General features: G+C 46.3%; 1 protein-coding gene across 1 annotated transcript; it reads right to left on the bottom strand.

Annotated features, from left to right (window-relative positions):
- Positions 1 to 4,137: 4,137 nt before the first annotated feature.
- Positions 4,138 to 5,620, bottom strand: LOC133896646 (copper transporter 5.1-like). The gene has a single exon (XM_062337248.1). It carries the CDS (start codon positions 5,345 to 5,347, stop codon positions 4,889 to 4,891), a length of 459 nt encoding a protein of 152 aa, XP_062193232.1. The 5' UTR covers positions 5,348 to 5,620; the 3' UTR covers positions 4,138 to 4,888.
- Between the last annotated feature and the right edge of the window lie 8,723 nt (positions 5,621 to 14,343).

Below are 14,343 nucleotides of genomic sequence, written 5' to 3'. Positions count from 1 at the left end.
AACGGCCGGTGGTGGGGGTGTAGCGACCTAGTGCAAGAAGAAGTAAATGCACCGGAATTTAGACAGGTTCGGGCCGCACGGGGGGTAATACCCTACTCCTGTATGGATGCTATAACTGTCCTGAGGAAGTCCCTTAAGGATGTTGCTGGTTACAAGAATATTGGTCTAACTAAGAGCTTGAGGCTCCTTGTTCTTCGGCTGGGACTATGCTCAACCTTGCTCATGGTGTCTCTCTTCGTTGGTCTGGTTCGTTGTGGGGTTGGAGTTCTTTCGCCGTTGTTGGTGTTGTCTCAGGGCGGATCGATCGGGAGAGAGAGAGTGAGTGAGAGAGTCCTTCGAGAGTCTCCTTGCTTCTGTGCCGCCGACTGTTTTAAGTACTCGCCGGCCGAGACATGCCCCGAACGGGAAGGAGGAGGCACGAGTTCCAAGACGCCATGAATGGAAAGGGCGTCATCATTTCTTCTGGGCGAAGTGACCGGGGGTGGAAAATGCGTCGCACGCCCGGTCACCCGTCACCATAAATGCCCTGGCAACGGGCGTCGTGGGGAGGGCCCATCGGGCAGCCGCAGAGCAACCCAGCGTGCCCGCCCTGTCTTGTTCCCCTGACACAGCAGTGCGGCAGACGGAACGCCTTGGTCCTTACGACGTTATCCCGAGACAAGCCGGATGGCACGGGACGGGACCTGTGCAATTAATGACCCCACGCCTCTCTGCCAAAACGTGGCAGGAACTGACGCTGAGCGCGGCAGGAGCAGTCGGAGGTGTCAAGCCACGCACGCTCATTAAATGCGACCTCGGGCCTCTGGCTGGTTGACACCTCATCGGTGGGCCCCTCGGGGGCCTTTTTGGGTCGTCGGGGTACCGAGTGCTCGGGGGTACTGTTCACATCCCCGAGCACTCTCTCCCGAGAATGCTCATCCTTGTCCTCGGGGTGGCAGGTGCTCGGAGGTACTGTTCACCTCCCCGAGCACTCTTGCACGAACCTTCGGGGAACCGAGTGCTCGGGGGCCGCCACGTGCAGCCTCGAGCACTCTCTCCCGAGCACTCTTATACGGACCCTCGGGGAACCGAGTGCTCGGGGGCTGCCGCGTGCAGCCCCGAGCACTTTCTCCCGGAACTTAGCTCTTCTGAACGTCGGGGGACTAGGGTGCTCGGGGGTGACTGTACACCTCCCCGAGTACTTTCTTCCCGGTACTTAGACTCCGTGGATCATCGGGGAACTGGGGTGCTCGGGGACCACTGACTGTGGCCTCAAGCACCAACTCCCGGGACTTGGCCTTTTCTCATCCTTCAGGAGAGACCTCGCGGGATGGCGTCATGTGGCGGATGGGTGGCCTGGCCTTGGGATTCGGGGATCCCTGGTTCCTGATACACCGACAAAACCATTATAATTGTTTTAGCCCAAACTATTAGCAGGTTTAGGTGCACGTGTCTGGTTTACTTCGTGCAGGTATCTTGGTTGTCACAACTGTGCATTATTTTCTCCACTCTTCCTACATTTAAACTGTCTAAAAATGATAAGGGTTCTAGTCATCAGCGAACGAGGGGTTAGGTTTGGGGATTCAGAGTTTTGGTGCTTCGGGAGGCCGCCAAGCTTAGAGGGGGGGAGGGGGGGTTCGGGGCGATAGCCATACCGGCGATGGGCGGCAGTGGTGGTGCGTGAGGCGGCGATGGCGCCGTCTAAGTTACGAGTGGCCTGAGGGTTGTGGGTGGTCCTGATGACGGAGGAGTCAAACAGCTCGATAATGCCGGGTTAATTAGCATGGTGGTGGGTAGTGCCGATGGATCCGGTGACGAATGTGCTGGCATTGGATCGAGAGGAGGAGGGCAAATAGGGGCGAGCCTGTGACAGAGACAAGCCAGTTATATCAGGGACATAGAGAGAGATAGCAACCTGTTTGGAGGTTAAAGTTGATCTTTGGACCGTTGGATGATCTAACGACTTAGATCTGTAGACTAAAAACAAGCTTGTCTTCGAGCAGCTGAAATATAGTACCTCTCTTTTTTTCTCCCTATTTTGTGTTTTCAATAGTTCTGAAATCTCTATAGTATAAAACACAAGTTGATTCCCCGCATTACCTCTTTTTATATTCTCCTACTATCTAATAAAAACTTCTAAAATTCAAATAATTTACCCACCCTTTATCATCCACTCTAGCCTTCAACCTCCCCCACCTAATTAACAGTTACAGATATGTGACCCATTTTAATAATAAAAATAAATAAATAAATTATGAGAAAAATTAGCAGATAATCTCCTTCATACTTTTTTATCTCATCTAAATCAAATTATGGCATTGCTCGTTATATTTATTTGACAATACTCACATGACGTGTTCATATTTTCATATCTTAAATTTATACATCATATAAATACTTTTATTTTCGTTCAACCCACAAACACCTAACACCTAACTAGCGTTCATAAAAAGTTACACGCAACGTGGGAACAGATATACAGGAAATCTTTTCTTGATTTCGAGCAGATTTTTTTTGTTTATCTTGCTCTGTTCCTACGTCGTGCCCTCGTGAGCCTTTCACGCTGTACATTGACGTTTGCACGTACCAACTCCTCGCGATTAATAATGGCAACTCTATCTACGTCGATGCGTCAAACTATATTAAACTCGGTGAGAATGTGAGAAACAATGAATCAGACGCTGCTTAGATCACTTAAAGTAGTTGCCTATTATTTTGCATTCAGTCCTGCCTAGTATTACTTGCTTCCCATAAGAAAGTCAAGTTGAGCCGAGCAACCAGAAGCCCAAAGCGCATGAACATTGCAGCAGTACGTCAAGAAACTAATGTACCGAAGCGGATGGCCGAAGTCGCCCTGGCCTTCCAGAGCCGTTCTTTTTTTTTCCTTCCTGTTTTTTTAGAGAGTGGAACCTCTCAGAGCCGGTTGGCCGTCGGTGGAGCTAGGCCATTCCCCATGAGATTTCGAAATTTTTTATTTATATATTTTTATTTCTAAAATAGCAGAATATACGACTATTTTCAAAATTTGCAAAAACAAATTCTTGTCACCCGCTGAATGGACGACACATGAATCGTCTGTATAGGGGGACAATAATTGACCTATAGGCAAGAAATACTTTCTTTTGTAGCCTTATGAGCAATAAATTATCACCCGTCGAACAGGCAATCCATGTCTCACCATTCAGTGGACGACAATAGCCTTTTCTTGTTAATTTTGAAAACAAGCACATATTTCTACTTTTTTAAAAATAAAAATATATAAATAAAAAAGTCTGAGATTTCTGGGCTGAACGGCTGAATTGAGAATTGTGTTCACGCCAGGCCATACGTCGAGTACTTTTTGTACGCTGGCGTTGTCCAAAGCCCGTTAGGCGTCTCAAGTCAAAGGCCGGGAAGGCCTAGCCAAATGAGCTCAGGTTTATTGTGCCTTTACACTGCTATTGCATAACTGGTGACACTTAGATGTGACATGCTCAGGAGAAAATAATACAAACAACAGTTTTTTAATGAAAAAAAGTAGCATCTGACGATATTGTAGAATCTGAAGCAACGCAACTCATGAAAATTTGTGACAGCCCTGAGATTTACCCCACAAATGAGACCTCCAATTTGTTTTGTTTTTCGAACGGAGAGACCACCAATTTAAGCAGCAAAATAAACCCCTCAAATCCTGCAAATCGTACCTAGGTTCTTGAAAACAACATCACCGTCTAGCCTTGATCTGTTTGATCGTACTTTCAAGGCAAACGTTCCATCCCTCTCAAGTCCCCAACGAGAAAAAGATATTTGAGCAAGCCAATGGGAGAATCTAATGGAGGACAAGATAAGGCAAGTGGTACTATCCAACAAGGAGTCCATTCAGCATACGGCATACAGCAGCAAGGAAGTCATCTTCCCTGCCGTTCTACACAACCTAGTGAACCTCTAAAAAGCAATCCAGCCACATCCAAAGTCATAACCACTCTTCATGCCATAGACAAGGACATGCACCTTAGGCAGCAATAGGCTGCCCCTGTGAATGGTTGTCGACAACTGCCAGTCCAAGGACCAATCAACTCACACATTTCACAATTCAGACAAGCCAAAACTACATCAGGACATAGATAACAAATCATGAACGATCAAAAACCTATAACTTAAATTTTACTTCGACTTCGATTGCCGAACAAATCAACATATTCGTTGTTCTTTCAAACGTTCAGCTAGCTATCAACCAGCAAGCAAGCATCGGAAATTGGAGATGAACAAGCAAAACTGGATAGTTACCCTTTTATTACACCAAACAGAAACAACAGTTTCCCCATCTCTTCTTCCTTTTCTGTACTCACAGACGTAGGGATAGGCAGGTATCATGCATAAAGAGGGCAATACAGGACAAAAGTTCTCTTTCCAATGATCGGATCTAAGCTCCTCTTCCATCAGGTGTGGCTATGCTTCCTGCAGATGGCAAGGCCATTTCTGTTTCTTGGATTCGTCGCAACGCAAACAAAAAAAAAAAATGTCCGTTCTAGAGTTAATCTTTCTTAATGTGATCTCAATTAACTGGCAAAGGGACCTTTTTTTTCCCGTTCGTTGTTCACAACGGCATCAATTCATCAATTTGCTGAAAGAAATAGGAAAAATTGATGATTTGCTATCCAAAACTTTGGCTCTTTTGATTGTAATGCCATCCAACTATCCAAGTCAATAAGAGAGTGATAATAAACGAATTCCATTTTTAACGGTGTCAAATAATTAATTGGCCCGAAGAAATAAGGCAACTTTTCTATTCTTTACAATTCCCCGAAACTAACACAAACATTTAAAATCCTCCGATCGCATAATTGAATTTGTACATGATTTTATTATCATACTTGTATTATACAACAACAAAAAATCAAACCTGGGGCAAGCCGGCGACCCCGCCCCCTTACGCGCAGGCGCAGGGGTTATCGACGAGGAGGAGGTCCTCCCCGTCGCTGCTGCGGAACACGAGGTACCCGGCGGCGAGCCCCACGACGACGGCGACGAACACGCCGCCGTTGAACGACATGACGGCGAGCATGAGGAGGTAACCCAAGCTGGAGTTGACCCCGAAAAGCGCCGCCTCCACCACCCGCGCCGGCCAGCGCCCCGCGGCGGCGAAGGCGGGCGCGAGGAGCGGCGCCCGCGCGTCGCCGGAGCTGGCGGGCGGCGGGATGGAGGAGGGTTTGGACCCGCCGCCTGCGGCCAGCTTGACGCGGATCCGGAAGGCCTCGAGGTACTGGTAGAAGGCGGCGGCGAGGAGCAGCGCGAGCAGGGAGAGGAGGTAGCCGGTCCACGTGGCCGTGCGCCAGCCGTCGAAGAGGATCGTGGCGGACTTGCCCCAGTAGAAGGTCATGTGCATCATGGTGGCGGCGAAGGGAGGGTGGTCTCGGGCTCCGGCGGGCAGGAGGAGAGCGGAGAAGAGGGAGAACCGGAGGAGGAGGACTGCCGGCGAGGAAAAAGATCGGTGGGACTTCAAAGGGACGGCCTTTTATCCTGTGCTGCGGCAAGGGGCACGCCGTTTGGGTTATTTTACCTTTGCGCCATTGGAGTGCGGTAGATCAGGGGCAAACGTCGTAGGGGCGCATTCCCGCGTCTGGAGCGCTGCGTTGTTCGAATGCAATCGTGGGCAAGTGACCAAACGAAGGTGGCCAAGCGGGGACCGGAGAGACGGAGACCGCTAGGCTGGCTCGGCATCAGGCATGATCAGCGGCTACAAGAGCCAGGGGCACCCAAGTGAATTACCAGCCGAGGCGTGCCCAATCAAACCGTCCTACCTGCGGGCAGCCACGTCGTACAGATGAACGACCTGTACTGCAGTTTAGTTGTACTCCCGCTCTGCCGGCAAAAGCGTCCGGCCGGAATGGAAGCTAACGGAAGTGCCCAGTTTTGGAGGCTTGGGTGGTGTAGTTTAAAAAATAATAATATTTAGAAACTATAGTTTTATGGATTAGAGTCATGTAATACCACAGTTTAGAAAAAGAGGTTATAAGTGAAGTTTCTAAAACTCTAAAAAGACCGCGCTTTTGATAATAGTATGATTTTCAAAACTACAAAATCTGTTATATCCAAACATTTCTAAGTTTTTTAAACCAAAGTATTTTATAAAAAAATCATTGTAGTTTTCTAAAACTCTGTAGAAACTTAGCATACAAACAGGGCCTTGGACCGGAGTCATGTGCCATGAATCGGGTGGTTGGGATTTTTTTTACACTTTAGTAGGTGTGATCGTACGACTGTGTGAACGTGTGATGAGGATCATGGATAGGGTTCCGGGGTTGATGATGGCACCTTCCTATCAGTGATTTGTCTGCTGTCGGGTTTAAAGAGAAGTCGGCGGATAACAAGCTGGTCTGGTGGAGGAGGCTGTCATGGGGTGGGGTGGTGAGGCGGTAGGGGTACTACCAACTGTGAGTGACGGAAGATGATCGAATGGACGGTGCTGGGATGGGAACGAGCGGAGACAGCCTAACAAAGTTGGGTTAGCGTGGTGATTGACGACAAAGATAGGTGGGAGAGATCAGGAGGTGAGGATGAGCACACAGAGGCTGAGAGACCAACACAGTGAGAGGAGACACGTGAGAGCATGGGAGATAGAAAAAGAGCGTGACACCATCAGATCATGGACGAAGCTACTTGGAAGGGAGAGAGTGCGGATGCATCAGAAAAAAAAGGAAAATCACAACTAAGTCTCAGAATTTTACCTTTAATGCACCTCTCAACTCAAACTACTACACCCACTTGATCCAATATTATGAGCTACACCTCTTCATTTCACTCTAGCTTCACCACTGCATCAGATATCGATCGGACGGCTAAGTACGTCTCTAGAAGAAAAAGACCAGGCACATGAAGTATAGCATTGGTTTTTCTCGCCGCCGAAGTCGTCGGCTCGTTCGGTTTCGTGCGGCGGCCGGCGAGCGCACGCGTAGGGAAGGTGGTGTGTGTGGCGTGTCCGCAAGGTTTTCCGCTGCCACTTGGCTTGTGGGTCGTGTCCGTTCGTATTCTATAGCCGACTCGGAGCTGACGGCACAGCCGCACGGGAGCTAGGCTGATCGGGAACAAGGGTTCGTTCGTTGGACGGACATCTAATCCGAAAGCACTGCAGCTTGTTGCGTGCACAAATGGTGCGGCGCAGCGGGTTGTGCTCTGCTCCCGGTGCCCGTTGGGCTGGAACAGGGTTTGAGCCCAGGTGCACCTCATCGTCCCGGGATCTTGCTCTGTTGTGTCATGTGTGAACGTGATTCGATATCTTAGCCCAAGGGCGGAAGGGAGTGATGCTGCTGCAGGAGCTTTTTTTATTTTTATATCTTTTCATTAAAAAATTAAATAAATAGATTTCTCGTAAATTTTTTTTCAAAATTAGACGACTACCGCCCTCTTATGAGGCGGTTAGGCCCTTACCGCCCCCGAGAGGACGATAAGCAGTCACACAAACTCTTACTGCATATTTATGGGACGGGTAGCCTTACAGCACTCTGAGGGGCGGTAGCTACAGTGCATGAACAGTAAATCTCAATGAACAATACGCCGAAGTTCAATTTCACTCCTATCTTCTCTATTCAAAATAGTGATGTTTTGTTACTCCAAAAATTCTAAAACTTTTTGTACATGTTACATAATCCATGTGCAACCCATTTTAATTGAATTCACCCAAAAATCCTATGTAGAATTTAAACTAAAATTCTCCAAAAAAGTCTACTTTTATTACTTCTAGCAATTGTTAGCGCCTCAAATAAATTTCTAAAAATCTGGTAAAATTCACTAATATTTTTCTTATGTGATGTGATAATTTCTAAAATTATTTTCAGACTGATTATATGGTCAAAAGGTAGATTCCTTTGTAATGCACCATTTATATGTATTTTTATAATTTCATGTGATATTCTTCTTTTAACTTAATTTGAATTCAAACATATATAAACCTAGTGCTGAAAATAATTTTAGAAATTATTACATCACATAAGAAGAATATTAGTGAATTTTACCATATTTTTAAAAATTTATTTGAGACCCTAACAATTGCTAGAAGTTATAAAAGTAGTCTTTTTTGGAGAACTTTAGTTTAAATTATACACAGGATTTTTGGGTGAATTTAATTAAAATAGGTTGCAAATGTATTATGTAACACGTACAAAAAGTTTTAGGATTTTTGGAGTAACAGAATATCATTATTTTGAATAGAGAAGATAGGAGCGAAATTGAACTTCAGAGTACTGTTTATTGAGGTTTACTGTTCACGTACTGTAGCTACCGGGGCTGTAAGGCTACCGGCGGTAGGCGTGTATTTTTGTAATTTTTTAAAAAAAATCTATTTATTTAGATTTTTAATTGAAAAAATATATATATAAAAACTCGCTGCTGCAGAGCGTACGTTAGATGGATGGATCCCAGAGGGCCCGAATCGTGCTTCGGCCCAGGTTCAGGTTGCCCCAGGAAAAATTAGCAACATCTCTCCGGGCGTTTCCGAACAAGCTCTGGCGTGTGGCCGTGTGGGTTTGACTGGAGGGATTGTGCAGACCAAAATACTCTTTTATTTCGTTCAAAAAACTCTTTATTTTTTAACGGGGAAATGGCAGAGGTTCTGCCTAGATTAATTAAGAAAGAAAGTAGAGTGTATCGAGTTATACAAACCTCAGCCGCACCTAGCGGCATGAGATGCTACCTCACTTTACGCACAGAATTATAAAAAGCACGTGTCACCCCTGCACAAAAAGCGCGCCCCTCCTCTGGTCGATGTCAAATACGATGATGATCGGCCACTTCGCTCGGTTGCTTTGTTGGGTTTTGGAAAATTCGCATATTACGTTCTTTCCAAACGTTTCATATTATGTAAATCAAAGTACCATTTAGTTCATTACGTTGTGCATTTGACGTGGCCTCCGAACCATCATGCCACCAGTCTTGTATAGTAGAGTAACGCACAGTTGAGACATAGTGGGGGTGTTTAATCGGAGACGGAGCAAGGACATCACTGCGACCGAACTTAAGTGGTGAAGGGGCACTCGATAAGCTACGGTCTCCAATAGTACAGTGAAAGAAGAAAAAATTATGCTCATATTATTATAAAAATTTGTATCTTACCAAAATATCACTAATGTATCTATAACATATGGGGTTAAATTTTACATGTTATTGAGATAGTTTAGTAGTATTTTAGCAAAATAGGAGAGAGTAGTGTGGTAATAATTTTTCCTTGAAATAAATGACGAAACATAAATAGTGTGCAAACTAACTATGAAAAGCGCACATAAAACAGAAAAAATCAGGGCGTGTTTTTTCAGCCTCATTATCTGTAGAACTCAACTTTCGGGTAACTTATATCGCACGCTTTTGCTATGAGAAGAGTGTCATACAAGACTGACGCGCTGAAGCTATCAGAACGGTGTGCTTTTTCCTTAAATAAAATACAGCACAGTAACGAGGAGAGATAGCCGTCAGATGTCCCCTTGACTCTGGCCAACTTGAAAAAGTTCGTCTCATCCGTAAACGTTCGACGGAGGTGGAGGCCAAGCCAAGTACAGGACTACGGATTAGACGAGATGCGTGATTGCGGACAACCGGACTCCGGAGAGGAATCCTCACACGCCACTTTTGGGGATCTACTACCCCTTGCACACCTCAGAGCACCGTTTTTAATTTTTTAGCATAGAAGCGGAAGAGGAAGAGAGAGATAAGGAGGAAGAAAATTGAGAGCTTTTACTTGGTGACTCTAAATCCGTTAGTGGCTGTGGTCGCTATGACTTGTTACACTGTCATTTTCACCTGAGCGATTTCGTTGCATATGTCAAGTTCTTTTGGCTTGTGCTGTTTAAACTTGCTCTGATAATCCGCCATAACCCATAAGTAGTTGTGACAAAGTGTTGCAAGCATCTGTGAGTCTGACACTTGTCGTGGTATCGAAATTAGTCATCTAATATTTAGCGGCTTTTGGCAATGAAATGTTCTATGATGAAAAATTAATGATAAAATACTATGACGTATTGACTTGTCAAAATTATGGCGACGGATCAAATTATTGCGTTGATCCAGAAGGAGCAAAACTGAAAAAAGAATAAGATGCTGGAGTTAATTGACACTTAATATTCAGCTCTTCAGATATCCATCATAATCCAAACATCAGAACACAAATAGTAAATATCAATTCTACTGACATTGAAACATAGCACCTTGTTATATGATTTAGCATAAGCGCATAAATATGTTATCTATCAAATCACTACCCAATAGTGTCTAACTAGTAAGTTTGCAAACGTATTTGTGAGCCACCCTTCCCCTGCTTATTAGCTGCTTTTGTTATTTGTGTGAATGATAGTGGACAAAAGAAGACATAGGACACCACAATGATCTTATTACTCTTTAACTTAGAAAAAAGACTACTACAGGTAGTAGTACACTGATAAAACGTAACGTAAAATAGAGTACAATGACAAATTATGTGAACAGAAGCAATAATATAGGCTAATTACATATGTGGAAAATAGACTGTGTATTTCGTAGGGTGCTGTCGGTGACACAGGAACCAGGGGTCCTTGAGTCCCGAGGCCAGATCAGTAGTTCACCATGTGGCGTCCTCCCGCAGGATCACCTCCGCGAGGTAAGAGAAGACTAAATCCCGGGAGAGAGTGCTCGGGGCCATAAACAGTGGTCCCTGAGTCCCCGAGTTCCCTGATGACCCGAGAAGACCAAGTGCCCGGAAGAGAGTGTTCGGAGCTGTGAACAGTGACCCCCGGGCACTCAAGTCCCCCGACGACCAGAAAAGCCAAGTACCGGGAAGGGGGTGCTCGGGGCTGCGAACAGTGGCCCCCGAGCACCCAAGTACCCCAAGGACCCAAGGGAAGTCAGTTCCGGAAGAAAGTGCTCGGGGCCGTGAACGATGGCCCTCGAGCTCTCGGTTCCCCGAGGACCCGAACAGTCAGTTCCGGGAGAGAGTGCTTGGGGCCGTGAACAGTGGCCCCCCGAGCACTCGGTTCTCTAAGGACCAAGAAAGGGTATATCCGGGAGAGAGTGCTCGGGGCTATGAACAGTGACTCCCGAGTACTCGGTTCCCCGACGGCATCAGAAGTCCTTCGCCGGTGGCCCCCACAGAGGTCCAACGGTGAGGTGTCAACCAGTGAAAGGCCCGATGCTGCATTTCAGAGGGCGCGTGGCCTGTCACCTCCAACTGCTCCTCCACGCTTGCTGTCAGTCCCTGCCACGGCCTAGCAGGGAGGCGTGGGGACATTTAATGCACGGGTCCCATCACGGGACATCCAGCGTGCCTCGGGATAACATCGCGAGGCCCAAGGCGCTCCGCCTGCCGCCCTGCTGTGTCAGACTCGCTCTGACCGAGCGGGCACGCCGGGTTGCTCGGTGGCTGCCCGGTGGGCCCTCCCCGCGGCGCCCGTTGAAAAACGGCATGATGACAAACAAGACCGGACGGGGGCGTGTTTTCAACCCTCCCCGTCACTTCGCGGAGCAGCCCATGATGGTTATTTTTCATTTATGGTGTCTGGGAACTCGCGCCCTCCTTTTCTAGGCACGCTACCGCCCCGACGGGTATTTAAGGCGGGGCGGGCTCCCCGGAGAAGGGTGGGTGACAAAGGTGAAGACTAGTAGAGACAAGTTAGTTACAGCCAATGAATAGAAGCTAGGCAAGACAGAGGCTCAGTACAAGCACAGAAGTTCAGATCACCGAAGAACAAGGAGCCCAAAGCTCTATGCTAGATAAATATTCTTGTAACCCAGCAGAACCTCTGAGAGACATTCTCAGAGCATTTATAGCATACACACAGGAGTAGGGTGTTACGCTCAGTGCGGTCCGAACCTGTCTAAAAACCTCCTGTGCATTTACTATTTCTGCATCTGATCATTCCATTCCACCTGCATCGCATTTACGCCCATTTATTTCACCCGCAAAACAGATTCAGAATCATCCCTTGGCCGAATCTCAAAGGGGTCCCTCCGGATCCCTGCTTGAGGAGTTCACCCTCCGACAGGCGCTTATGACAATGATTGTATAAAACAGATGATAAACAATATCAAACTGTAGCAGTTCTACAGAACTCAGCTCTCTATAATTCATTTCTATGTAATGGCCAATAGTAAAGCATACTAATTTTTGATTCCCACGGGTTTCAATTCCCAATAATTCAAGTATTATAATGTCAATCACGCGACTAGATAACACAAAACCTAACTCTAGCATCACAAACAACAGGCCTGGAAAACACAATTGGAAAAAAGTTCCTCATATGTCCCTTGCTATATTTAATTATTTCATCTTTTTTTAATATATGCATTGATAAGCTAAATTCAAAATAGAAAAAAAGTTATCTGAAATTGTATGAACTATAGAGACCAAAAGTAAACTTTACAATGAAGTCATTGAAGTTGTTAAGAAACCACACATGGTCACGGATGATATTTAAAACCTAAATTTAGAGCATCAACACAATTGGTAAAGTGTGCATGTATAATTCATTTTGATTTAATCGTTTCAACTTTCTTTAACTTGAACTTGCACAATGTTAAGGGTGTTATATGTAACTTGATAAGGGTTTGCAAACTTCATTGACAAGAGCGAAAAAATAATTTTCATGGAGTAGTAAGTTGTTTAAATCAACCTAGTCATGCATGCATCAGAGCAGAAGCTAGCGTCCATGGAAATCTTTTCAGTTCTTGCTCCTTTCCTTTACCAAAAAAATGAGGCAACTTTAACCCGCACCTAGAACTTAAAGGAACCGTGCGGAGGGGGGGGGGGCACTCACCGGTCCAAAGCCGTAGAGCTGGAGGAACACGTGCACGACCTCTTCGCTCCCGGCCTTTGCGAGTGCGGGCGAGGTGCCCGACACCTCGGTGGTGGCCAAGAGGGCGCGCACCTATGTTTCCGGATCGGACGGCCGCGAACCCCCGTTGCTGTCCACCTCCATGGCCCTATCCTATGGCGGGCCGCGGGGTCCTGCTCCTCTACCAGGGCTAGCCCTGAGATTTCAGTAGCCGAGGCAAAACTAAAAATAGGGGCCTCATTGAACATAAACATCGAAATATTTATATATCAATTGCAAAGTTATTCCGGGTAGAGTCCATGAACATTTACAATAAACTGTAACAACCTGGAATGCGTCTGTTACGGTAAGTTGAAATAACCTAGAACGCGTTTGATTGAACGTATTGGGCGGATACGGGAAGCCGCCCCATACCGTGCAACAAAGCTAGACCCATCGATCGCTGGAGCAAGCAAGGACCTTTCCATATTTCAAATGTACGATCTCAGCAAGAGTTGGATTCATTTGAGGTGGAGTAGAAACTATAGAGGAGAAAAAACAATGATAAAAACTCATATCACAATGGTTGACGCATGTCCTCGATCGAAGCTACAGGCATGCGGAATGCCGTAGAGTCATGATCACATGGAACACAGGAAACTGGACTGTCTAGACGAAAGAAAACATGAAACAAACAAACAACCAAATATGCTAGGCAGGCAGGCAGGTCACTTGATTTTTTAGGACCGGAGGAACCAGGCCACTTGCGTCATACCGTGCAGACTGCTAGGCCTAGCTACTACTTTGAATCTAGTTCTAACTGCTATCATACGGACTACTGGACATATACACTGTACATAGATACATGGGGAGAGACCCCTCGGTTTTGAGATCTGGGCCGGCCTTGCCCCTACCCAGAACCTGCTGCAGTTGAGCCGAAGTATCCCATAGCAGCAGTCCCTATCATCGTAGCCGCCGGGCCAAGCCCATGTTGCCATCACGTCTCTCCGCTGTCAATCTATCTGTTGCCCTTTGCATCTTTGCTCTACAAGCGAATCATATTACTGTATTTGCATTTTGGGTGGGACAGCTACAAGCTCCGGTGCTGGAATCATGATTTGGGTGGAGGGGAGAGGGAACAGCTACAAGCTCGAGCGGTGGACAAGACGAGGACCTCACAATTTAAGGGAAACAGATGCGGCGCCACAGGCCTTCTCAAGGCTTCTGGAGGAGTAAGGCACTCATGTCCATACGATCGACATCGGACAGCTTCTGTTTTTATGCCGACGTGGCGCAACACCTGTTGGCCTATAGGACGCGCTTTAGTAAGGAAAGATATATGAGCATCGCTTCAGCAGAATGCAATATAAGCTTTTCATCTACAACTAAAGTTTTCCAGCTTTGTCATCTACAATTAAAGTTTTGATTATTATTCATTATGAGATGATTTTGCAGTAACAATGACAGGCTGCCTTTTGATGTTAGTGCAGAGTCTACAGGAATAACAACAATCGGCATGCCGAATCACGTCAGATTCTGCACATACGTCGTGCGACTGCATTGGCATAGTACGTAACATTTCAAGTTTGCAAATCATAAAGATCCAACAGAACCC

Source organism: Phragmites australis, chromosome 17 (assembly GCF_958298935.1).
Source record: "Phragmites australis chromosome 17, lpPhrAust1.1, whole genome shotgun sequence".
Taxonomy (NCBI): domain Eukaryota; kingdom Viridiplantae; phylum Streptophyta; class Magnoliopsida; order Poales; family Poaceae; genus Phragmites; species Phragmites australis.
This window is presented reverse-complemented; position numbering and strand designations above follow the sequence as displayed.

Coding starts and splice junctions, on each gene's coding strand:
- LOC133896646 (XM_062337248.1), bottom strand. CDS start 5,347: ATGATGCACATGACCTTCTACTGGGGCAAGTCCGCCACGATCCTCTTC.